General features: G+C 46.6%; 1 protein-coding gene across 4 annotated transcripts in view; it reads left to right on the top strand.

Moving 5' to 3' along the window:
- SH3PXD2A (SH3 and PX domains 2A) overlaps positions 1-24893 on the top strand; it is a 246683-nt gene that overhangs the window by 53634 nt on the left and 168156 nt on the right. For all 4 annotated transcript variants that reach the window (XM_064431203.1, XM_064431204.1, XM_064431202.1 and 1 more), the window contains exon 3: positions 15335-15410. In XM_064431203.1, coding sequence (XP_064287273.1) covers positions 15335-15410 — 76 coding nt within the window. The remainder of the gene's footprint in view (positions 1-15334; positions 15411-24893) is intronic.

Raw genomic sequence — 24893 nt, 5'->3', positions numbered from 1 at the left:
CATGACCTGGTGTGTCATGTGTTCAGACACAGCCCATAGCTCTCCTGGCCAGCTCTGACACTCTGGCTTGTGATGCATCGGTTCCCTAGCCTCACCCAGGGCTAGGCTGGGATGGTTTCCTGCCTCAGGGACTGCATTGCTAATCTTTGCTTGAAGATTTGAGGTGCCCAGACATGCCTTGGTATGGGGGAGGCTGCTCTGCATTGTTGTGATGGTTCTCAGCTGGGTGAGAAAGGAGATGTCTCCAGCCCAGAGGCAGAGCACGCTCTGTTGTGTGCTAGCAGGGATGCTGGGAAGGTGGCTTGGCTAAACAGAGGCACCAGTACCTCACTCAGAGCCCTGATGTTTCTAGAGATCGGTCATCCTTCGAAAGCACCCTCTGATCATGGAGCTCACAGCCAAAGACTGATCCAGCCCTCGCCTCTAATCTCATCTTTCCTCCAGGAGTCCAGTCCCTGGAAAGATGCAGCTCTCCAAGAAGACATTCCAGGGGGGTTTAATCACTGCACTCGCTCCAGCCCTGCTGCACTTGTGGTCTAAGCACCTGCTATTTCATTTAATTAGCAACAAATGGGAGGCGTGGGTTGGGGGAGGAGAGAGCAGCACCCTGGTGAAGTATTTGCTGCGATGTAGTGTATTTTATTTTGGGTCTGGAATGGAGGCCATGAGGAACATTTTCCAGAGGGCTCCATAAACCACCTCTGTTCACAGGGTGATTATTTGAGGAGGGAGGGGAGTGTGGATTTAAATCGGTGCTGCTAATTTCTGCAAACAGCCACATTATTTTTAATTCATACTCCAGACTCCCTCCACCCATGGCTTGATGTTGGGAGCTGTGAATTTTCCACGTCATTACAAAGTCCCTCTATAAAAAAGAGCCCTTTAAGTATATTTCAAAAAACTGATTTCAAATACAGCAGACTCTCAGATAAGTCAATATTCAGAAGGGAAACTCTTTCCTTCCCTCATAGTGGCCTGCTCATTTATTTGTATTTCAGTAGCACATACCAACTCTGAGCAGAGCTACATCTGTCTGGTGTTAGGGGCTAGAAAAAGCACAAGAAGCTGCAAGATAAGTTGAAAGATAAAATGCCTTTGTTCACCGTGATTAGTTGAGTTTGGGAGCTCTCTGTTGAAATCAGGGTGTTATGTTGCCAGCAGTATTTTACTAATGTAAGGAAGGGAGATGGGGACAACTGGGAAGGCAGACTTTGAGACTGAACCACTTGTGCTGGACAGTGGCAGCGTCCTGCTTTGGGAGATCAGCAGCTACAGCTCTGTGCAGGGAAGATTACAGTCACAGCTTCCGGCCCACCAGCACTGGGGCTCTTTTTCTCCATGGGAGTGGCAAGTTTATACTTCTACTGGTGCAAACTGTAATTCCTAGTCTAAAGACACAAAATATATATTTGCCTTTTGTCTGATTTTCTTCAGGCAGTGAAAGCACCAGAAGAGCTGCAAGGCAGGATACTCTAATTTTTCCCTGCACTGACTAAAGCAGGAGAGTTGGGTTTTAGAGGTTTTTCCTTTGGATTCTATGTTCTGAAAGAGTTCATCTCCCGTGGTTTTGAGAGGATAAGTTCACATGTGGCTGTCAGGTATCCAGATGCAACAGTGGCTGTGGTCATGTCAAGAACTCTGATTATTTTGTTCTCATATGGAGTTTTAAATTCAGTTCTGAGTATTGGGTTCTGCTCCAAGAACAGTAAAAATTCACAGAAAATGCTTGTCTTCAGAGATTGTAATTATTCTTGAAATAGAGAAACTCTTGCTGTATTTCCATGCTACAGGCCTTCATTATTAGTACAGAATATTCCAGTTGGAAGGGACATAAAATTACCATATAGTCCAGCTGCCTGGGCACTTCTGGGCTGACTAAAAATTAAAGCAAGGTAAGGGTATTGTCTAAATGCCTCTTAAGTCCTGTGAGGCTTAGGGCATCAACCACTCCTCTAGGTAGCCAGTTCCAGTGTTTGACCACCCTCTCAGTAAAGAATAAGCCAGTTTATAGGTACTTCTTAACTACATAATCATTGTATGCTCACTGCTATCAGTGGGGAACCATAATGTCTCCTGTAGACTTGCCAGCTGGGGAGGCAGGTGTAAGAGAGGCTTTCTTAGGAAGGGGATTCAGTTGTGCCTGAAAATTCAGTGATATCATGAAAAAACCCTCATGTTTACATGAATGTCAAAGCATTAAATAGTGGCCTCTGCATCCTAGAAATCATTGATTTTGTAGAAATTGGCTCTTTCTCTTGCTTTTTGGAGTAGTTATGTGGTTGGGGTTTTTTTTCTGTTTGTAGGCACACAAAGCACCTGCACATGTCCCAGAACTGTCATATTCCTGCAAGTCAGCATTATACTCGGAATCAATAATTCTCCAGCAGTATCTCTTCCTCATCTCAGTTTTTCCTTCTTTCTCCATGTTCCTATCTAATGATAGAAATAGGTTCTTTCTGCATGGATCAAATATGGAAGCAATACCTCAAGGGATTCATTCAGAGTCAGGATATGAAGTCTGGAGTTCTTTTTCTACCTCTGACATTTGAGAGATGCTTTTAAGTAGATGAGATACTATTACAGTGTCAGCCCATCTGTTAGCAGAATTGGTGCTTGAATCCTATTCCTTTGCTCAGTTTTAACAGAAAGACAAGTGAAGCTGTCTGGCAGTTTACCTTGCTGCATGTCTCAGTGTGGTTAGGAAGGGAAATCTGTTTTTGTTTTCAAGTCTCTATTGTACTTGCAGTGCTTAATGCTGTTCAGTCCCACATTCAGGCAAGGGGATCTCCTGCCCAAGCTGCTCTTGCAGTTTCTCCTGTAATGGAGAACATCCCCTTTGCCTCCCCTTTCCCCTGCTGGCAGTTGCTTTCGAAACATGAGCATCTTCCTCTGGCTTCAAACCCTTCTCCAGGTTGATACTGATCTGCAGGGTTCAAAGCAGGGGTGGGATTTCAAAGCCTCCTTGCCATGTTGAATCTGCAGTGTGACGCTCAGGCTGTGTTGAAAGCCTGAGTTTTGAGGAACATTTAATCACATCTCTGCACCTGTTAGGGTGGAAAAAATTTCTTCTGAGTTTTGTTTCTGTTGTTCCTCAGCCACTCTCAGGTTTTCCTTCGTTCTTGGCCAGCACAATGTTGTCTGGCATCTGACCTCGTGCAGAGACATGCACCAGTCCCAGATGAAGGGCTAGAAACAATTGTCTGCACCTGGCTCAGCAAAATAGTTATTTGTGTGTGTGTGTCTGGTAGTGTAATTTATTTGGTCAGTTACTTGAGCCAAAGGAAGCCCTAATTAAGCAAAATAACTTTGCATCTGGGTTGCTGGCAAACAGCGTTCTCTGTGCTGGCCATGGGAGTGTAGATGATGCCCTCCCAAGCCTTTTCTGGCCATGTTTGATGACAAAGGGAGGTTGGCAGTAGCTGTGCTTTGATGAAGCTGGTGTCTTGTTTTCTGATGGAAAATGGGCTGTTCTGTGCTCTGATATTTTTCTTACTCTCAGCAGGGTGCATATGTGGAACTCAGTTTTTGAAGTTTCTTGTGCCTGGTAGAAAGCAGTTGATATGTCATTCATCTTCCCACCTCCTCCTCACTTCACTTCTTTCTTGGTAGCTTTTCCTTTTATTTGTTCAATTGAATTTCTAGTGCTGGGTTCTGCAGATGGCAGCTCTCTAGACCTGATTCCTTACAGCCATAATGCTGAGGTGCTGAAGATAGATAACCCTATGGTGGACACAAGGATCATGTGGGCTTTCAAAACCAGCAGCCAGGTCTCATAGGGCAGTGCCATCAGACAGCTTGACTGCTGCTCATAGGGGAATTACAGGCCTGGATGTGGCTTGAATCTCTTTGATGCAAGTTAGTGTCTTCCTGGATACTTTCTGTGACAAAATATCTTAATGTAATTTCAGGAGGAGTCTGTGAAATGTTAATTTTCTACATGAGCCAGGGGCTAGGGCAGAAGAGAGCTGTGTGGTACCTGCACCTTGTGGGCTAGGCTTGGACTTTTCAACACATTTTTGAGGATGTTTCCACAGTCTGGACATTTTTCTGATGTTCCTTTATTGTGGCTTTTTGTGATGGAGAAGAGAGAATAGACAAGTGCAAATCCACAGGGAGGATGAGAAATAGTCATGGATGCCTGCACAGTGCCCAGCAGGGCACAAATGACTGTCGTGCTTGTTTGCCCTGCCTGTCTGCCCCATCCAGCTTCAAAAGCTGGTCACAAGATGTAGAAAGGCATGAAGTCTGCATCATCGCTGCTGGATGTCCTGGATGGTCATCAGCCTGCCCATCCAGCTAGTTTGTAGGTCACCTTCTTCCTCATAGAAATCTTTGGGAAGGAGATGCTGGATGTGATGATGAGTTGTTGTGGCTACCATTTCCTGTCCTGTGGCTTGCTTTTCTCAGCACCCTTTTCTTGCATCACCCAAGCACATCTCACATCAGTGTGCACCCTTCAGCAGGCCACCATGGTTTGCATGTGCGGACAGGCAGGCTGGAGAACATTTGTGTTTTTGTTTTATGACTGAGTACATGCCTAGCTGAGTACAAACTGTTCCTGGTGCTGCACTCTCCTCGTGCTGCTGGAAGAGCATCTGCCAGAGGAGAGCAGGCATAAATGCTCACTGACAAGCTGGACATGTACCCAAGTGCCTATGAGCCCATGGCTGCTGGTGCTCAGCCCACATGGCCCTGTGGCTACCCTTGGCTTAAAACTTAAAACTCTGCTGCTGCCCTGACAGGGGTGGGCACAACAGCTCTGGCTTTCAAGGCAGCACTGTGCTGCCTGTGGTGGCTAACAATGTGCTGGGTGCCTGTTTCACCTGGTACTGCTGACCATGCTTCACCCTCAGGTCCTGCAAATGCCAGCAGGCAGGGATATAGGCAGGAAAACTCCTGTGGGAGGACAGAGCTTGGAGGAGCCTCTCTCCTCCTGGATGCAAGCATCTGCCTCCATGTGTTCTTTCTGCCTCACAACTTGTAGCTGTTGTCTCATCTGCAAGTTTGGAAAAGTCACAGCCCTGACAGTATTTCTTGACAAGGTGCCTGTGCCACTTAAAAGCTACTGAGATAAAAAAAGACCAAAATAACCCCTACCACTGTCAAAGACCTCCATCGATGCTTTTCATACTCTGCCAAACATTACATGTGATTAGTTGGTATGACACACAGAGTAGCATCTGGTCCACAAGGAATGAGTCCAGAGATGAATGATTTTTATCTGAATGGAAATCCCAGGGCAGGGCTTGAGCATGCAGAGCGTAACACGGAGGCCCTGTAAACACTTGGAGTGCCCACCCAGCTCTGAGCAGCAGCCATGGCCACCAGCCAGGCCCTTCTCCTTTCCCAGGGTTTGCTTTTGTTCTCAATTAAATTAATGGAAGTCCTCAGGCAGACTTATACTTATGAAAACAAGATTTCAGTCCTAGCCTCCCTTTGTAGGGTGCTGGGTCCTTTGGGACAGCTCTGCTCCCAAGTCCCCTGGGATTCTCCTTCTGGGCATGGACTTTATGAACTCCAATGTTACCCAAATTCCCCTTTTTGCTTTTAAAGAGAGAAAGTGGTCCATGCTGCATGTTGGGGCAGGGATCAGAAGGAGCTGGTGTGGGTCTGACTGTGCAGCTCAGGTGCCTGTGTTGTGTGGTTGTGCTACTGATGGGAGAGCTTATAAAAACAGACTTTTAGTACCATGAACTTTTTACCCCTGTTCAGAAATAAATTTACAGAGAGAAACCAATCTCTGAGCCGCCATTACAGTAGGCACCAGTAAAGACAGATTGTTGCAAACCCAGGTTTGTTTTCACATTGTATTCTAGTGTGTAAATCCTTTCCTCTCTGCATTGCAAGCCCAACTGGACAGCCAATGCTATTGGAACCTGCCCTTCCTGTGCACTGGCCACCTCTGCTGTCCCTGTGTGCCACATGAGCATCCTGGGGAGATGCCAGCACAGCACCCAAGGCTGGGCAGTGCCTGAGCTGAAGGGCCCGTGCTGGGGTGGGGTGTAAAGCTGGCAGCTGCCTCCAAGCCCTTGGAAACCTGTCCTGCTGGCTGCTTGTTACCTCCCTGGAGGCTGCAGCAAGGATCTGTGCAGCTCCCTCTGCCTGCTCAGGCGGTGGATTTGTGGATTTGTCTGTACTCCTTTCTAAATCCCCTCAAAGATGAGATACACATGTGTTTGGAACCAGATATGCAGGCAAAACATCTTGGGGTTTGGAGGTGGGGAGAGAGGAAGAAAAGAAGACAAAGGAGTCTCCTCCCAGCGTGGAGTTCAAACCTGTGGTTGTGTTGTGCTTGGCACGGATTCCTCATTGTACTGTAGTGGGCGGTCACTCTCCTCTGGCAGATGCTCTCCCCAGAGCTATGAGAAGTGTCCTACAGAGATGAGTAGATACCATTTCAGATGGAGTTTGTGAAGTAAAATGTGCCATTGTGTTCGGAGCTATTGTTTCTGTTTTCAATATTGAAGTTACTCATGGTTTCCAGGGGACAATATATCAAGCAAAGCTAACAGGCTGTAGAGAAGATGTAGATTATGAAAACAGAGGGATTAAGTTTCATACATTTGGAGTTACAGTCTCATCTCTCTCTTAGCAGTGGAAGCAGGGAAGCACTCTTGTGGACTCATAAAAGTCTACCTATTAAATGAGGGTGTGTTTTTAACAGGGTTCAGTTAAAACTGTGGTCAGCACTGTGTGAGCAACTTAGAAGATTCTCTAAGGATGGATTCTGTGGGTGCAAGTTCAATGACCATCCAGTGTATAAATTTGTTTTCAGAGATTTTCTGTGCCAGGCTTTGCACCAGTTCAAACAAAATCAGTTTGCAAAGATGGGGTCTGGCTCTCTGGGTAGTCACCATGTAAAACACCCATGGAAATCCACTGTTATCTCTCTTTGAGAGAGGAGTAAGGAAGGCTAGAAGAGGGCATTGCAGGACCAGTGTGATTCTCCAGCTCTTGACATCCCTTTTGGGGACTGCCTGAACCCAGGAGTCACGCTGGCAAACAAGGGGACACATTGCAGAGGGGCCAGCCCCCCTTCCCACAAGGTGCCATCCTCCATCTCTTGTGTTGCAGAGCAGAGCAGGACTTTGGTTCCCTGGATGATCTGACAGCACTGAACAAAACAGTGGTAAAACCAAATCAGCCTGCATATCATGCTGACAATATTTGGTGTGTGTCCTAACAGTAAGGATGCAATTGATACCAGCACTCTGCTAATGGCTCTTGTGCTGCTTTTGGGATGCCTCCTCAAGCACCCTGCTTGCAGCTGCAGTGCAGTGTTTGATGCTGCTGTCAAGGCTTTGTTTAGAGACCTGAGGGTTTTTCAAACCCCTGCAGGCTCCTACCAATCTGTCCAGCCTTTGTGCTGGGCTAAGCTGAGTTGAGCTGCTCCTACTTGCACAAATTTAGGGCAGCTTTTGCTTTTTGAGGCCTTTAGAGTGGCTTGGTAAAGTTAGTGAACTGATAGACCCTAAATTCTTAGTGGGGCTATACTGCATTTCAGTCATGGGCTTGAAAGGGTTGAAATGTAAAGAAGGATGGACAGTAAATACTTTTTAAAATGCCCAAGTGATGTAGGAAGCAGTGATTAATGGAAGTGACCTTGGTGCTTTGCTCCCTTTCAATGAAGCTCTTAGACTTGCCATTGTGTTTAAAATTGGAACCTCTGCCCTGACAGTGCTGTCAGATGCAGTTCTGCTGTCTGAAGGCCAGAGCTGAGTGTCCAAGGGCACTGTTACTGCAGTGTCTCTCACTGGGACTTGCTGGTCTCCTGCTGCTTATGTGCAATGTGAAAGAACGCTTAAAGTCTGTGGGTTTTGTAAGGATAAAAAATTGCAGGGTGTAAGGCAAGATGCTCTTCTTTTGAAGTTAGCTCTTCTTCCAGGCAGGACTTTTACTGTGACCTGCATGGAGCTTTTTAGAACATGCCTGCAGCCTGAGCCCCTGCGCTGGCTCTGGACATGCCAACTCTGGAAAAAAATCCAACAAATTGCTTGCATCCCATCACAAAATTATGAGCCTTCCCTAGAAGCTAATTGACCTGATGGGCCAGGGCATCAGCATGGCTCTCCCATCTCTGCATGACCCTGTGGTGCCACATAACTGCAGCATTCATCTCTCTAAAACAGGCATTGTGCTGTGGCTTTACTTCCCAGGGATGCTGTTGGGACAAATCCTCTGTAGATACCAGAGGAGCAGGGGACGTATAATCACCATGGATAGATGGAAAAGTATGAAGTAGCCTTTGTCCAAGCATCTTCCAGTGTGGTTAAGTTGGATGAGGCCAGTTTAATTTAGCACTGGGGAAAGAAAATGCTTCTGGCAGGAGACTTCAATAGCTGCTCTGTGAAGGGACAGTGTGGGCTTTCTGAGAAGCTCTTCAGAGATGCACCAAGTGCCTCTGTCATCCCAAACCAGCACCTCAGAATGTTTTGCCAGGCTGTGTTAGCCACAAACGCCAGGCTCTTTCTGCAGAGCCTTTAGAGAAAGCTGCATTTCTTTATGAAAAGTACCAAATGTCTCAGCTGGGAAACAGCATTCCCTCTTTTGATGGATTGTGTTGGGGAAAGACCCCCAGTCTCTGCTCCCTGCCTTCTCCTCCTCTGGCTGTTTTATTTGGATACTGAGAGGTTTGTAAGGTTTCCAAGATTTCTTGTGGAAATTTTCAGACCTGAGAAAGGCATTTTCCCTTTGAGGATTACACCATGCTGTAAATGTCTGTTCTCTTTATTTTATATGCATTTTCCTGCTTTTGTTTGACTTTCTCAGGGATTGTACTGTATTTAATTCAGAACATATCCTATAATGCTGTAATTGTCAAGCATGTCAGCTGGTTATCCGGATGACTTTTAGCTGTATTTTTTTTTCTTTAAAAATAAAAGGAAAGCAGTTGCTGCTGCTTCTCAGGGACTGAATTATTGCACTTCTCTTGCATGCTGTGGCATCATGTAACACCACAAGGGAGCCAGCATCACTGGCTGCCTGATGAAGTTATTCCTGCTGCATTGTGGAACCCGTTACTGCTTAAGGAAGAGATGGAGTTCCACCTCCTTCTGCTGTGTGAGATGTCAGTTCTGTGTGTGAGTGGCTAACAGATGAGCTCCCCTGGGCTCAGTCTGTTCCATGTCCTCACCCAAAGATCTTTTGCAAACTTTTCCTAGTTGTTCTTATGCTCAGGAACAGCTCTGCTTTGGCCAATTTTGAAGGCGTGGGAGTTAAGCAGGCCTCCTGCTGTCTTGTGTCTCTGACAGTGAACTGGTTTGTTGTTCCTGTGAGAGGATGAAGCAGGCGAGAAAAAAAAAAGAAGCTCAGAGAAATCTACAGAAAGTTGTCTAACAGCTTTTTGCCATGGAGGGATCTGCCCCAGCAGCAGAGGTTTCATTCCCTGCCATGTGTCTCCTTCTGCCATTGATCTCAGCAGGTATGGTCCTGAGCTGGAGTAAATGAGCTCCTTCCACTTACATCATGGATGCTGATTCACCTTTGCAGAACACCTATTCTAAAACCAAACAATTGAAGAAATTATCTTCTCTAGATCAGTATGTAGAAGGTGAATCTGTGGAGATAGTCTTGTGCTCTCCACTCTCTTGCTTGCTTTCACCTGCTGACATTTAAACGTTGATATGTTAACCTAGCAGCACAAGATCCATTCTCTGGAAATTGGAGCCAACCATCTTCCTTAAGTGAAAGCCCCCTTTGGATTCCCTGGTTAACCAGGATTTGGAATATGCTATGGATGGACAAGCCCACAAAAGAGAGGATAATCGTATCTGAAAATCACCAATAATATTTCTTCCATTTGCTTCTGTCCTGCTGGGTTTAGATGAGTGTAGTTCCTGTGAATTCAGTCTCTGACTCCTGCTCTGCAGCATAAGGCTCAGAGGCTTTGGTGGCTCTTGATGAAATCTCACACCATCTACCTGAGATCTGTCTCGCATTTTGCATCTACAAAACCAGAACAGGATCAGAGAGGTTTACCCACCAGAAAAGTCTGGCAGATGTCAGAATTCAAACTCATCCTGGCCATTCCCTTTCTTGCAGATCACATGGTTTATAATTCAAAATATAACTGATGATGCTGAAACCATCAATCCCATCAGCAAACAGCACAGCTGGTTTCCAACTTCAAAATGAAAGGAAATTGCTGCAGCTCCTCAGGGGTTTAATTAATAGCTCCTATTCTGGTACCTTACCTTTCCTTCTCATCTGAACTTGTGTTATCTGCATTAGAGACTCTTAGTCTTTTCTGATTTGCAGATGCCCTTAACCCCTCTTGCTGAAGTTTGAGTTCCATTATCACTAGTTTCAGATCCCTGGCAGAATCTTGGGTTTTCTTCCAGTTTCTTTGGCAGGCTCTCTCAGAATTGTGCACACAACCCCATACATGCACAGATGCCTCCTCTCCTCTTCCTTGTCTCCCAGTTGGCTGCAGCTCTTCTCTCCTCCTTGGGACTCTGAGATCAGATCAGCCTTGTGAGAAAGGATGTGCCTGATGCCAGACAGTCCTCTAATAATTTACCTTTCAAATTTACACACATCATTGTGTAAATTAAAGTTATTGTCAGCTTACCTAATTTTTAATGCATTTTCTGATGAGCACATGGAAAAAGGGAAGCTGATGTGCCTCTTGGCATTCATTGTAGGAGGAAGTGTTGTCTTGAGACCAGTTGAGTAAGGTGGCCAAAAGTAAGGTGGCAAGCTGGGATTTCTAGGGGCACCTTGCAAAAACTCTGCTGCTCTTAGTCATGGTTTGATTTTCAACTGCTCTTTCTGTGGGACACAAGTAGATTTTACCCTGGAAAGGGAGAGAGGCCTCATCTCTCTCTGTAGAAGGTCAGAGTCCTTTATAATTTTGCAATGGTGAATGTCATTTTGCTTGCCAAAGTAAGGGACTTGCATGAAAGTCACCCTCAGGATCTTTGTCTTATAAATAAATCTCCCCATGACTGCAGTGCTGACCTCCTGCAGAGCTTTGATTTTTATCTGTGCACATGGCAAACCTGCATCCACTTGAAAAGGAAGCAGTAAGATTTCCACACTAAGAGGTTATGTGGGTGTCTTCATTTGCTCATTTTAAGAGGAGAACTCAATTCTTCTAACCAGAGGAATTAAAACTGCTGCAAGGAAGGAAGGGGAAGAACCAACAGCCCAGCAGGAACCTGGGTATACCTACAGTCTGTGGTATCAGGCATAGGAAGTCAGGTAACTGTCTCAGTGGATTAATTTTAGGGAGGTGGATTTGGACACAAACTTCCGAAACCTCAAAACCAAACCAGGAACAAAGTTCCTGCTGGCAAATGCCACAGGGTCAAGCCATTTAACAGTTTGTATGTTCATGTCCCCTGCACTGGTTGGCTTGTAGCAGAGTACAAGCCTCTTCTTCAGAAGAGAAGTTGCCTGTTAGTCTTGGGTGCTGTAAGTCCTTACGTTGCAGCAGAAAGAAGTGTTGTTTCATGAAAATTTAATCAAGATAGGTAAAATGTAGTAAGTAAATTATCAGGAAGCTGCTTGGCTTCTCATCCTCAGAGATGCTATTTGTAGCATCTCAAAGGGTGCTTGTTTTTCTTTATTAAGATTTTAAACCAGGTATTACCATTGCAAGGCAGACAGGGGCAGAATCTTATTTTCACAGCTGGGCTGATGTGAAATGACCAAAGATGCTGTTATGTGGCAAACCCAAATGGTTCTTGTGTGCAGGAGAGGCTTTCTTCATGATATGTTTGCATTTTAATTAAAGATGGCCTGAAGCAGAAGACAGGAGAAGGGAGATGCCTGGGGAAGTGGTTGAGTTGACACTTTGAAATCTTCCTATTTCATTCTTGCAAATCAAGTGATTTCATGCTTATGTACAAATAGAAGGGAGTGGAGCAGGCCAGTGCTCTTGAGTCTGCTCTCTTTTTAATAAGCAGCAACTCACATAAGTAATTACCTTGATTTTAATGAGATTAATTGATGATCATTTGGTGACTGCTGCAAGAAAGTCATAATCTGGACCACAAGGTTTTATAGCAGGTCTTCTAAAGGAGTTTTAGTCAGAAGCAAGAAGGAAGGTGCTTGGAACAGAAGGCAGGACTGTGCAAAACTTCAGCAGGAAAGATGTCAGCAAACCCAGAGCACTCTGGAAAGGCAAAGACTGGAGAGGCAGTTCTGGTGGTGAGTTATTCATGCATCTGTTGTGCCACAAGTGAGAGTGGGATATGTTTGTTCAGCCTGACTCCAGACGTGCTGCCTGAATGGATGGAAAGCTTGCTTCCTGGTTTCCATATACCCTCCCTGTTTCCAAAGGGATCCTCCACCCTGTGATACAGGAACATGGTAACATGTTTCTTCCTGCTCCCTTCACCAGTCATGCAATTGAAGGCTCCTCCTCATTGGAAGCGGATGATCTGAGCTCCTCCAGTTTTGCCAAAATGCACTGCCCAGCTGTGTTTTCCTGGCTGTTCAAAGCCAAAGCCAACTACATCCCTAATTAAATTCTTTGGGACTCTGCATCTTCCCTTCTTTGCCTTCATACTGGGATGATTTTACGTCAGGCGACAGAATTGCTTTCTGATTTAGCAAACTTTGTCCCTAAGTTAACTGTCACACATCAAAGATGTGAGCAACAACTTGTGGAGACTGCCCATGTCTAAGCAGAATAACCTGGGGCATAAGTGCAGGGTTTTTTCCATCAATCATATGTGTATTTGCAGTTATAACAAGAATAACTTCCTTTAATGGAAAAACATTTGTCACAGACAAAAGAGTTTTTGACTTTCAGATGCTCTGCAGACATCTAATTAAGAGAACTGAAAATCTGTTTATTGGTCTTTGTCTGTTAATCATGTGAGGGAAGGGCTGTGCCTACCAGGAGGCGTTTTGGTAGTTCAGCCCTTAACTTTTTCATTCCCAGCTACTCCCTTTGTCTCCTCTTACCATAGCTGGGCTGAGTGGAGGTGTTAGGCATTGGCTTGGGACACTCCATCATCTTTGGAAGACTTGGGTGTTTAATTTGAGTCCACTGATGTTTTTTTTCTCCTGTATACATCTCCTCCTCACCTTCACTTTGCATCCCTCTCTGTGGGTGGGAGGGAATCCTGCTTTTCTAGGACTTTAGCTCTAACTTGCACTGGCTTTGAATGGCAGAACTGGGTGCAGAAAAGTGCTGAGGAAGTCTCCCTGCTTCTGCTGCACTTCATTTGACTTTAACATCCTGAAGGTTCCATGGCTTCTGGAGTGCCCCTGCCTCCTCCAGACCTTCCCAGTGGAGGCAAGAGCTGGGGTGGAAAGTGCAGTCTAGGAAAGTTTAGCCAAACTCTTCCAGCTTCAGTTTATTGTATCTATTTTGCTGATATCCACCCTTTAGATAAATAGCACTAAGTTATACACGTTGTGGCTCTCTTGATGTGGTTAAAAAGGCTTGTATTAGCCAAGCTAATCTAACTCCAAGAATAACCCTGGGAATTTGACTGTATCAGTTCCAGCTTCAATCAGTCACCACATAGTCAAGTGAGAATTGCCTTCCTGGCTAAAAGTGTAGCGACAGTGAAACTTGAAGTCAGTAGGTGGGGATTCCCTCCCCCTCTTTTTTCCCCCCTCTTCTTTGAAAGAAGCTGCTGCCCATGCCTGACCTCAGACACCCAGAGCTCTACCTACAAGAAAACAAAATTTCCCATTTTCAATAAAAAATCTGTCTCTGTAGGCAGAAAAGCGAGTTAGCTAACAATCCGCAAAGCCATGGTCTATTTATTTACCAGGCTGACTCCCTGATGGGGAAACATGTGGGATCTTTTAAGTCCTTCTTCTGCACAGATGTTGCTTCTACTGCCGAGTTTCCTCTTGATCTTTGGTTTGCTGTGCCATATGGTGAAAATGCTGGAGATGTTGTGTGTGGTGGAAGACGAGAAGGATTCTGCGTGCTTAAAACAAAACCAGTAAAAAATAAAAAAAATTCTGGCTGTTTTTCCCCAAGTTAGCAAAAAAATATTTTTAAAAGGAAATCTGTCGAGCTAGCAAAACCCTTTTAACTTGCACAGGGTCCCCGTTGGACACGTAGCACTGATGAGATTAAATGCTGATTGACGAGCATCCCCTCCCTTCCCCCAGCTCTTGCTGCCACTTTGCGTATTTGTGTTGAGCTGTAGATCCTGTTGAGGTGAGGAGATAGGGGTTCTGCAAGGGCAAGTAACACCACTGCTTGCTTTTCCTTCCTTGCCTTCCTCAGAGATCACAGGAGCTGAGGACTGTGAGTTGAAAGACATCTCTCCCGGTCTGTTGGAAAGGAGCCCTGGGGCTGGCAGGAGCTTTGGAGTTCTGCCTGCCCGAGGGAGCCAGGGCTTCTGAGTAGGGAGGGGACACTGGGCAGCACAGAGACATCATGCACAGGAAACACGGGGAGAAATGAAATAGAATGTGAAGATTTGGGTCTGTGTCTTGGTAGCACCATGTGCTGAATGACAGCAAAAGGTTGCAGAGGGTGAATGGGAGAGATGAGAGGCTCTGGTATTTTTCAGGGCTGGAGTTGGTCTTCTTTGGGCAAGTCCATTAAGGTGTCACTAGGGCAGGGGCATCTTTCTGTCTGAGACCTTTCAGCTGGTCTTCAGCCTCATTGGCACTGGTCCATCAGGTCTCATCATCCAAGGATGCATCATAGGACTCCTTTAGGAATGTCAGATCAGCATGCAGCTTTCCTAGGCTAGGAAACCATGTGCTAAAGCTACTGGGCTGGAAGCACACCCACCTTGAGCAGTGCTTTCAGGCCATTCATGGGGCTGCTGTTCTGTGGCGTGCCTTTCTGTCTGAGGCCTCCTTGCCTGCTGTCCTCCATGTAGGAACTCCAGTGGAAGATATTCCCCAAAACCCCGTCTCTGTCTCTCTGGCAGAACAGGAGCTCTTTCTTACTGGACCAGGGCAGTGGGTCTTTCTGGCCATAAAAGAAGAGCAGATGTTTTACTAGATATGCTTTAATCTGGTTGCTTGAACAGCATTTTTAGCCAGGAGAGTGGTCTTTCAGATGGACAGGTAAAACCTGTTGCTACACCAGCACAGGCAGGCTGTGTATTAGAGACAAGGCATGTGTGTAGCAAAAACTGGGAGCCTAATTTTAGAATGACAGCAAGGCCAGGCTCAGCTGTCTGCCTGGGCCCTATCCCAGCTCCTTTGTGCTGCCAGGACCTTGCCCCCCCTTTCTTGGCATGAACTATATCATACCTTTTTAAGTACAGGCTCCTCTCCAATGAGACAAAGTAATCCCTGCAGTTGCTTTTGCCTTAAACCACACACAAACCAAGAGGTCCCTTGGTCCCTATGCATCCCCATGTCTCCCCCTAAGATGTTCATTGTTCTTCTTTTGCAGATGCAGCTTCTGGACAAGTTCCCTATTGAAGGAGGCCAGAAGGATCCCAAGCAAAGAATCATTCCTTTCCTACCAGGTAATGCTGTGGGGAAAGCCCTAAATAAGATGGCTGAGAGCAGCTGGAGACTGCAGTTCCCTGGCTACTGTCTCTGGTACTTTTTGTGACCATTCCTATAAATGCCTTTTCCCTGGGAGCTCACACACCCAGCCTTGTGATACCAGACTTGCACCTCCTCCTAAAATAGCTGGCATGGTGTTTAGGGCTCTCAGGGGATCTTTCATCAGCTGTTCAGATTTAGGTTGGCTCATGCCCTGTTACACAAAGGGATTTGATGGCTTCTGGGGGGCTGTGTCTTTGGGGTGCAACCAGGCAGCCTGAGCTCCAGCCACCATTTGGGAGACCACTGGGGACCAGAGTCAGTCTTTGTCACTTCTGGATGCTGTGGCTCTGCAGACACTGTTACTGTACAATAAGGAATGAATAACTGGAGTTGCCCCTGCAACGGAAAGGAAACTGAAGGAAGGTTAAATGCAAATAGGGATTTCTGCAATGCGGGCTACAAAGATATTTACTTATCTTTTTAGCCTGAGCCACTGTCACTCTGACACCTTTTGTAGCGTGCTGGAACATGATGGATATGCTGTCCTGAGGGTAACAGCACACACTTCTGCATAGCTGCTCCCAGCAGCAGCTGCAGGGATGGCACGGGGGAGAAGAGCCAGACCACAGCGTGCTCTTGGCAGTGCAGGCTCTGGCCAGCTCCCTATTGTCTGGCTGCATGATTCTGGCTGCTGGCTCTAAGTGTGGCTCACTGCACTGCCTGCCAGCATAAGTGAAGTATTTGCAGCCTGTTAAAAAGTCTCTTCTGTCTCTTGCTATAAAAAGGATATCCCAGCTCTCCCTTAAGGTCTGTGAAGAGAAGCTGGGATGGGAGGGCTTAGTCCTCTCCAGGAGCATGCTGCAGTCCCCAATACTATTTGCAAGCAAAGCAGCTTCTCCAGATGTGTGGTGAGCACAGCTCCAAGGTTATTGGGGAGTAGGGACTTGAAAACCAGCAGCACAAATACATGACACCAGCATCAGAGCCACAGCAGGGCAGCACAGCTGCCTGGCAGTGTCTTGGCAGGCAGCCCTTGTGGAAGGCAGTCCCAGGCTTGCTCTCTGCTGTGTTTTGTGCTGCATCCAGACCCTGTAGCCAGAGGAAAGTGGTGTTGCCGTCCATTTCCCATCTGGGATGAGGAGAAAAGTCTAAGAGTGTCTCTCTTTGTAGCTGTACCACCAACAAACTCATAGCCAAATCACTTTATGAAACCTCTTTGTGATAAGAAGGGATACTGCTGGCCTGCTTTTCTTACTGGAAAGCATTTTGAAGTCCTTAAAAGCACTATGCAGGAGTGCTGTACATGACGTGCTGTAGGAAAATCCTGTCTGCAGGTAGCATTTGTTCCTCCTGTATTGACTGTCACTGGCCTATCTGTGTTATTTTCTCCTAGAAAAATGTTGGCTGATTGCAGGTGGCTGCTCCTCAGCCTTTGCAGATCGTGGTGATTGGATATCCTGATATATGTGTGTGTGATATTGCAGAGGGTGACATAAACCCCATCTGCCCATTACAACACTTCCTACCCTTCCCACCCTCCAGGAACATGAGGGAGATGGTAGTGCCACATGTCCTTGAGGGGAAGAGCTATATCTGGAAAACATTTGGGTTGACTTAGTGTCCCAAAGAGAGAAGCTGCCAGAACAGAATAGACCTCAGCTGTATTTAATTTAAAATTTCTGTGATATATGTTCTACTTTTGATATTGAATCTCTGCCTCTTTCTTGTTGAACTGCTGAACAGCCCTTGTTGCTTTACCCAGGAACAAGGTGACTCAGCTAAATGTCAAACAATGTCAAAGTCCATTAAATAAACTAGCTGCCAAAATTAGAATACGCATGGCATTTCTGCAGCTGGAGCAGTGGATTACGGAAACGAATATCTAGCTATAAACTCCCTTAATTAAAAATTGGTAAGGCAGATGTTTGTACTTAAATCCTACTTTATGAAGATGTTATGGTCCTGATTGCTTATTGTGGGCCTGATTCAGCCAAGCTGGAGTGGCTCTGTGTGCTGTGTTCTGAGTGCCAGGGTTTGCTGTGGCACTTGCAGGGTAGGACAAATCCCCCATCAGCTCTGGCTTAGGAAGTTGGCATACTCCATCCTGGAACTCCTGTTTGTTGGTGCTCTCCTGAAGTAATAATTAGTGCTTGACTGTGCTGGAAACCTTTTATCTGTAAAACCAAGGAAAATGCAATGGGGTTCAGAGCCTTGCCCCGCAAGGAGAGACCATACTGGGTTCAGCAGCAGGAAAGTGCAGTTCTTCTTTCCTCCAGCCTTCATCTTATTTTCATCCATTTCTTTCTTCAAATATATTTACCCTAATTTCTCCTTTACACAAATAAGGACTTTCAGCGCCATGAAGAGGTGTAAGGAAATTATAAACAGTGCCAGGTAGTCCTGCAGAAAATGTCCTGTGGACAATTTTGTAGTTTTGTTTTACTTTTTAAGAGTGACTTCCTTGGCTTCAATTTTTTTTGTGATTTTTTAAACCATACTTTCCTCATTTTATCTTTTCCTGTGAGTTTTTCCATTCTACTCTCTGATTTCCCTTTTTAATGTTGGAAAATCCTGCATTGGGAGAGGCTGTACAGAAGAAAACTGCATTAGAAACTCTGTGGATTGGCCAGAGAGCATTTTTGTAGCTGGTGATAGGATTTTTTTTTTCCCTTGGAAGGAAACTGTGGAAGAGTCAGAATAAAATTTGCTGCAGAAAACCCTCTCTAGAGCAACGACAGTTTGTTGCTCTAAGAAGACATGGATGGAAAGTGCTATTGGCATGTACCAGTGTGGCTATTGGTTGAGCCCATTTGGAATACTCTGATTTCTCCATCACCTCTCCTGCTGCATATCTGAAGAATGATCTTTGGAGTGTGGATGAGTGGGATTTTCTCCCTCCCTGTCAGGTACTTTTACATCTGTGTCAGCAGAGAAAGGAGGATATGGATTTGGGCTCCCTTTTCAAGGGATCTTGAGGTAATTAATGAAGGAATTTCAGCTGGAAGGAGAAGACTCCTCTGCTGAGCTTCTGGAGACCACAGTGGCAAATGAAATGGCAGAGACAGGGCGATGCAACTCTGGGATTAACAGTTTTGCAGTGGTTGACACAAGACTCCAGGGCTTGCATTGTTTTTTGTTTCTCTTGGCACTAAGTGGGAGAGCCATCTGGAGACAAAGCTGGAGGGATGTCAGCTCTCCTTGTTCCACTGTGTCTTCCAACGTGCAGCCCTGGGGAAAACACTGCATGGCATGAAATCATTGTGCCATGCTGGCTGCTGGGCTGCAGATCCCTGCCTTGGGCTTGCCATGGCATGGGGGGCTGGCCATTGGTGATGGGAACCCCTTGCACCTCCCACACAGATTCCAGCTTCATCCCTGCTGGACTTCAAACCACTTTTGACCCCCACTGAAGAATCAGGAGGTTTTTGCATAGGATCTGCCAGAAGGGCAAAATCCTCAGTGGGTGTCTGCTCTGCAACTTCCATGCTGCCTGGAGAGGGAGACATCCTGTTTGAGGAGACTGCGTCGTGTGCCTGGTTTTCCTAACTCTGGGAAGCTCAGTCCTGTCCCAGGGGAGCAGGATCATCAGTGCAGGCTGCCCTACCAGCTTGGTCAGGCAGCTGGAGGAGCAAGGCTTCAGTCCCTGCTTCCAGTGCTTGGAGCCCCTAACAGAGAGGCATCTTCTCTCTTCCTTTTTTCCCCACTCAGGTTTTCCTCCTCCCTTGACCAGGGCAAGGGGAGAGGAAATTGTCCATTTTGCTGGAGTGCTGCCAGTGTAGCTTGGTAGCTCTATCCCAGGGCACTGGGAGGGATGCCAGCACGGGGGATGAGATGTCACCCAGCTGCTGTCACCTCGCTGTGCCCCACTGACCTGCTTTGCCCCTGAGAAGAGAAACACTTCGGCACCAACTCAGAGGGGTCTCTGGGACTTTCTTTTTCTTGGGTAGCAGGAGCACACTGTGTGCCTGCTGGGGCGTTTTATCAACAGGCAGCAAATTCAGGGCGGCAGAGATCCCTCCCTGCTGGGGGTGCGAGTTCATTCCTGTTTTCTGCTCCAGAGCTGTGGCGAGCTGCTCCTGCCGGGAGGGTGGGAGCGGGTGAGCTGACACCTGCCTGGAGGGCTCTGCCTGCCTGCTCTGGGCAAGGCTCCCCAGAGGAGCCCCGCTGTCTCCCAGCCAGCTTTGCTGGAGGCTGTTCCTGCAGCCGAGGGCAGCCGGAGGAGCGATCCCCAGGCCAGGGCAGAGCCGTGTGTGAGTCAGGAGGCTGCGGGAGGGAGAGCCGGGCTCGCAGAGGGCGCGGCGGCCGAGCCGGCACCGCCCAGACACCTGGGGCTGCCCCGGGAGCCTGCCCGGGCTCGGCGCTGGAGCATGGGAGCAGCCGCTCGGACCCTCTCACCTCTGCCTCTGCCGCTCCCGGCCTCGGTGGGAAGGAGATCTGCCGATGAACTGCATCCCAGGTGCTTGTGTCTGCTCCTTGGTTTCGGTCTGAGGTGTTGGGTTTGGTGTTTTTTCCCCTCCCCTTTCCAGGGTTGTCTTTTGGGTAAGACGCAGCTGCGGAAGAGGGCTTCAGAAGGTTTGCAACAGCAGAATTTTGTCCACGGTGATGAGAGTAGGGTTGGTCTGTTTGGTTTTTTTCCTCTCACCTTTGTATACTCCAGCTTTTCGCCTTTTGTTTTGCTCTGGGCTGGAGGAGAAGCAGGGTTTTGTTCAGAAATTGTGTGCTGGAGGAGAGATGATGGGCTCATCCCAGCAGAGATGATGGGCTCATCCCCACCCAGCAGAGATGATGAGCTGGCTCCTTACCCAGCAGAGATGATGGGCTCATCCTCACCCAGCAGAGATGATGAGCTGGCTCCTTACCCAGCAGAGATGATGGGCTCATCCTCACCCAGCTAGCACCGCAGGGACCCTCGGATCCAGCCATTCGTGTCCTACCTGTGTAAATCAGGACCAGCATCAGCAAAATTAGGATTTGGCCATGTGTAATTTTGTCCAAGGTGCTGCATTTCAGCAGGGTAGAGTGCATGGAAAGTGCTTTCAACATTTATTCTGCCCACTTTGGGTGGCAGTGGGATGATACTGTAAGGCACACACTGGCCAAGGAGGAGCCTTTGAACTTTTACAGATATTTTTATTGCAGGCTATTTTCTCCCTTGATGAGCTGTTTGCTAGCAGAGCATTTAAAAGGAAGTGCATTCCCTGTCCTAATTTTTAGCTGTATGTTATGTTCAAATTTCAGATTTGTTTTTGATTTTTGATTATTCTGTCCTTCATCAGTCTGACCAAGGTCAGCAAGTTATTAATAAGTGATTTATACTTTTTTTTTTTTTTGAGTAATTTTGAATTCCTGAGAATTTTATCTCTGACCTACTCAGAAATGAACAATGTTCCAGCAGCTCAAAACCAGTCAAAGAGTAGCATTAAGATTAAAAAACCCAAGAGAGATCAGATAAAATTCTCTTTATCAATGCACATCTTATGTTTTAGATTAAAATATGAATTAAGTTATTTGAAACAGTGTTCCTTTAATATGCAGGGGTAGTCTTACAGATGTGGTAGGCATACACACACATACACTACAGAGTCTCAGATGTCTGGTTTGCTGAGCCTTACCTGTGTAACATCAATAACCGAGTTCTTCTGCTGTGCTTTTCTGAATATGAGGCAACAAACTCCCAGAAGAAAGAGGGGCTCTGCCCTCATCCCCTTCCACCTGCAATAAAGCAGCATTTCAGTCCCCTTCCCCATCTCTGAGGAGCTGCCAGAGGGTGGAAAGGTGACCCATGGCACCATGGCATGTGATGCTGTGGGCTTGAAGAGCTAGGGAAGTCTTTTTGGGGGCCATTCCATAATGCAGTGCAATTTCATTCTAATACACGTATTTGGCATTTTCCTGCCTGTTCTCTGAGAGGGGAGAGTGCTTCCAGGTTTAAAACCAGCTGATGTTTGAGCCTGGATATTGTGTTAGCAAGACAGCTAACAGGTCCTTGGCTTCTTTCCACTCCAGCTTATTTAGGACTTGGGTGATGCTGAGCTTCTGGTGAGCTGCCCTTCAGCAGCTCCTATTGTTTGAGTTCACAGTTTCTATTGTGTCTTTCTATTTTCTGCCTTGCTAGGAGAGCTATTGTGGAAAATCCATCTCCTGTCTCTCACAAGAGGAGAATGGATTTCCTGTCGGCTCTGGCTTGAAGGGAAGGCAGGGGCTGCCGGGAGGAAGCGGCTGTTCCTCAGCCGGGCGGCCGGAGGATTGATGGTTTTGAGGGGAACAGGCGTATTCTTTTCTTTAGGCTCTGTGGAGATATTTTTAGGGTTTAAGTGTTTTCTGCATGAAAGACAAGTCGTCAGTTATGAGGTCATAGGATGCCCTAAGGCTGCTGCCTGTTGAAGAAGCAGTGGAAAAGGCAGAGCTGCCCACAGAGGAGGGAGCTGTAAGGTCGGGAGTGCAGGGGGCTGCTGGCTTTGCATTCTGAGCCCGTTCACAGCTCGGGCCTTCTGAAGGCCTTTGGGCATTCCTTTGGGCATGAAACAAGGATCTGACTCCATTACATAAGGAAAAAAAAGTGGGAAAAAATAATGCTGGTAGCTGCCCAAGTACCTGCTCCTCTTCACTCAGTCTCTTCTGACTCCTTTCTCAGCATACAGATCCAAAATCCACCAGCTCACAGCTGAAATGAAGGGCTGGAATACAAAAAAGCTACTGAATCTTTTTCTGGGGCTTGTGTAAACCCAATCTTCTCGCACAGGTTAAGAACTCATGTTTTGCTCAACCAAAAACTACCTCTGGGCACAAATCAGCATATGCAAAACATGATGTGCTTCTTATTAAACTACTTCAATCTCCTGATGAGGATTTTGTAATGATCAAGCCACAGTTTCTAGGGAAAACAAAGAATGAAAAGGTATTTGGGTCTGGGTTTCCTTGAAGCCAGAGCTAATGGGAGTTATTTATTTTTTTTGTAGCTCTGGATGCTAGACTGAAAGGCCAGGGAAGGTTTTCAGTATAGTCTAGCTGCCTGGACTCCTTGGGGAAATATACAGACGTTTTTACTCAGAAATTAGTTGGATTTTGATTCTTGTTTTAAAAGGCAATAAATAAACACGATTACAGACTTGAAAAGCAGTTTGAGCTGCATTGGGCTCGTCGTTTCCTCAGGCAGCCATTCCATATGAGTGTGCCCTCTACTACTATAATTACTTTTTAAAAATAACTCTGCAAGTCTGTAATCTAAAGTGGGTGGTATGTAGCAAGTCTGAGAGCATTCTGCATTCAACCCACAGACTGGGGAGAGGGTGACTTTATATAAGGGCTTGCTTGTCTTCCTCTCTGGTCTGAAATCTGACTTTTTCCCACAATCCATCAACAAATGGCCCATACAATGAAAGTGCTTTTTAACACAGTAGTCAAGCTTGCCAGGGACTCAGATGGCTTTGCAGCCCCACAGGCTCTAGATATTCCCTCTGGATATTACTTATCTACCTAATCTTGTCTTTGTTGTGTTCAAATTTAAGTTGCCTAGGCAATACAGGAGAGTAGAGCCCAGCTGAGATTCACAGCTAAGTAATAGTCTAGACCTATGTTTGAATCTGTTTTCAGCCCACTTTGACTTTTGGCTGGGCCAGCTGATTTATTTATATACTCACATGCTTAAAATAGGTTGTGATTATTTTTTTTTCCTGTAGATTGGAAACAATGAACCTGGGAATCTGCTGCTGGATTTCTCCTGCTTTATTTTCTCTATCTATTGAGCTTTTTAGGTGGTGATGTTCTCTGGTGTGGTGTGTGTGCAGACCTCCCTGCTCCACAGTGCAGCTTTTTCCAGGCTTTCATGAACATTGTTGTTACTCATAAGGGGATCTTTATACTCAGGAGCAGAGTGAGGGGATACTGCAGGCAGGGATTTGCCAAAGTTAATCTATTTTCACTATAATGAAATAACCCATGGCCATGTCTACTCCCCTATGGGGTTTCTTTTTTAGAGTTTAGTGCAATTTAAAGGGAAAGCTGAGGTAGAGAAAAGGAAATAATGTGGGAATAATAAAGAGGAAACTAGGGTAGGTAGATGAGGAAAGTCCTAGAAGTGGGAAATTCAATCCCACTTTGAGCTTCTTCCATTCAGAGAGGTGCTAATACAGGCCCCAGGCTTGTATGCAGGATTGAGGTAATTAATGTTTGCCCTCAAATTTCCGTGGGTCTGAAGTTAAGCACTTGCACCATGTCGTTTTCTATCAGGGTTTTGCCACCTCTAAATAAAGAGCAGAAAGTTACATTCCTTCTGCTTTTACATCCTAAGCATCAGCAAGTTCAGGCTTGCAGGGTGCTTCTTGTATCCGGGGCTCTGAACAGCACAGGGCTGACCTGGAGTAAGCAAAACATTTACAATCTGGTTTGCCCATGGTGGGATTTGACTGGTGTTTGGACTGGTGGACACACTTTGCCTTTTCGCTGAGTGCACTGTTAGATGTGATTCCCACCAAATTCTTCCAACTCTTCTCACCAAGTGCTGGATAGTTTGTTATTATCTCAGGCAAGGAGTAAAACCATGAGAGTGGAGTACAGGAGAAAGGCATTTGGGCCTATTCCCAGTGGGCAGTGTCGTCATGGCTGGTCTATTTAAGTTGTTAGATGTGGAGAGCAGAAGGAAGAATGTTCCTGTATTAATCCCGCCTCCTACAAAACACAGCAAATGCAGATTTGTGTGTTTAGCAGATTTCCTCTTGGGAAAAGAAGTCTCCCACAGATAATAATCCTTTTAGCAACATCTCCAGTGAACAAGGCTTTGTCCAAAGAACAAAGAAGAAGTCGCAAGCTTGAAATGTGCCTGAATTTCCTGAGTGCGCTCGCCGCTGTGTGCAGGCAGGAAGCTCTGTTAGTCTGGGCTGGATGTTTGCTCTGGAGCAGCATAAACAGAGTGTCAGGTCTCCCGGGATCCTGCTCTGACCCGTGGACCAGGGGTTCCTCTAAGCTCCTGTGAGAAGGACTGCCCCAGTCACAGGCAGCTCTGTGGCCATGTCCCTGGCTGTCCCATTTCCCCTCTGGCCATATCCTCCGAAGATGCTGGGTGGATGCAGGGGCCAGCAGCAGAGGTGAGTGCTGCAGCTACAGTAGACCCAGCACATGTGAGTGTTAAGCTGCCAGCCAGCAGGGAACTCATTTCCTGCACAATTATGGAAACAGCTGATCTGTGACATTTTAAGAAGGGGAGAAAATACAGGGCAGGGGAAGGAAGGCCCTGGCTACGTAAATATTTACTCATGCACAATGCCCCAGGCACCGTCTTCTTCCAGGGTCTGGGACAAGAAGGGGCTGCTTGCTGCTGGCTCTGGTACATGGTGACAGGGGCTGGGGGAGCCACCAGTGGGCTGCCTGCAGCTGGAAGGAGGACACTGTCTGGCAAGCAAATGCTGCTCTGCTGGACTGTGATACTGCCCTGCTTGACCCACCTGCTCCCTGCAGCCTCC

The sequence above is a fragment of the Passer domesticus genome, chromosome 8 (assembly GCF_036417665.1).
Source record: "Passer domesticus isolate bPasDom1 chromosome 8, bPasDom1.hap1, whole genome shotgun sequence".
Taxonomy (NCBI): domain Eukaryota; kingdom Metazoa; phylum Chordata; class Aves; order Passeriformes; family Passeridae; genus Passer; species Passer domesticus.
This window is presented reverse-complemented; position numbering and strand designations above follow the sequence as displayed.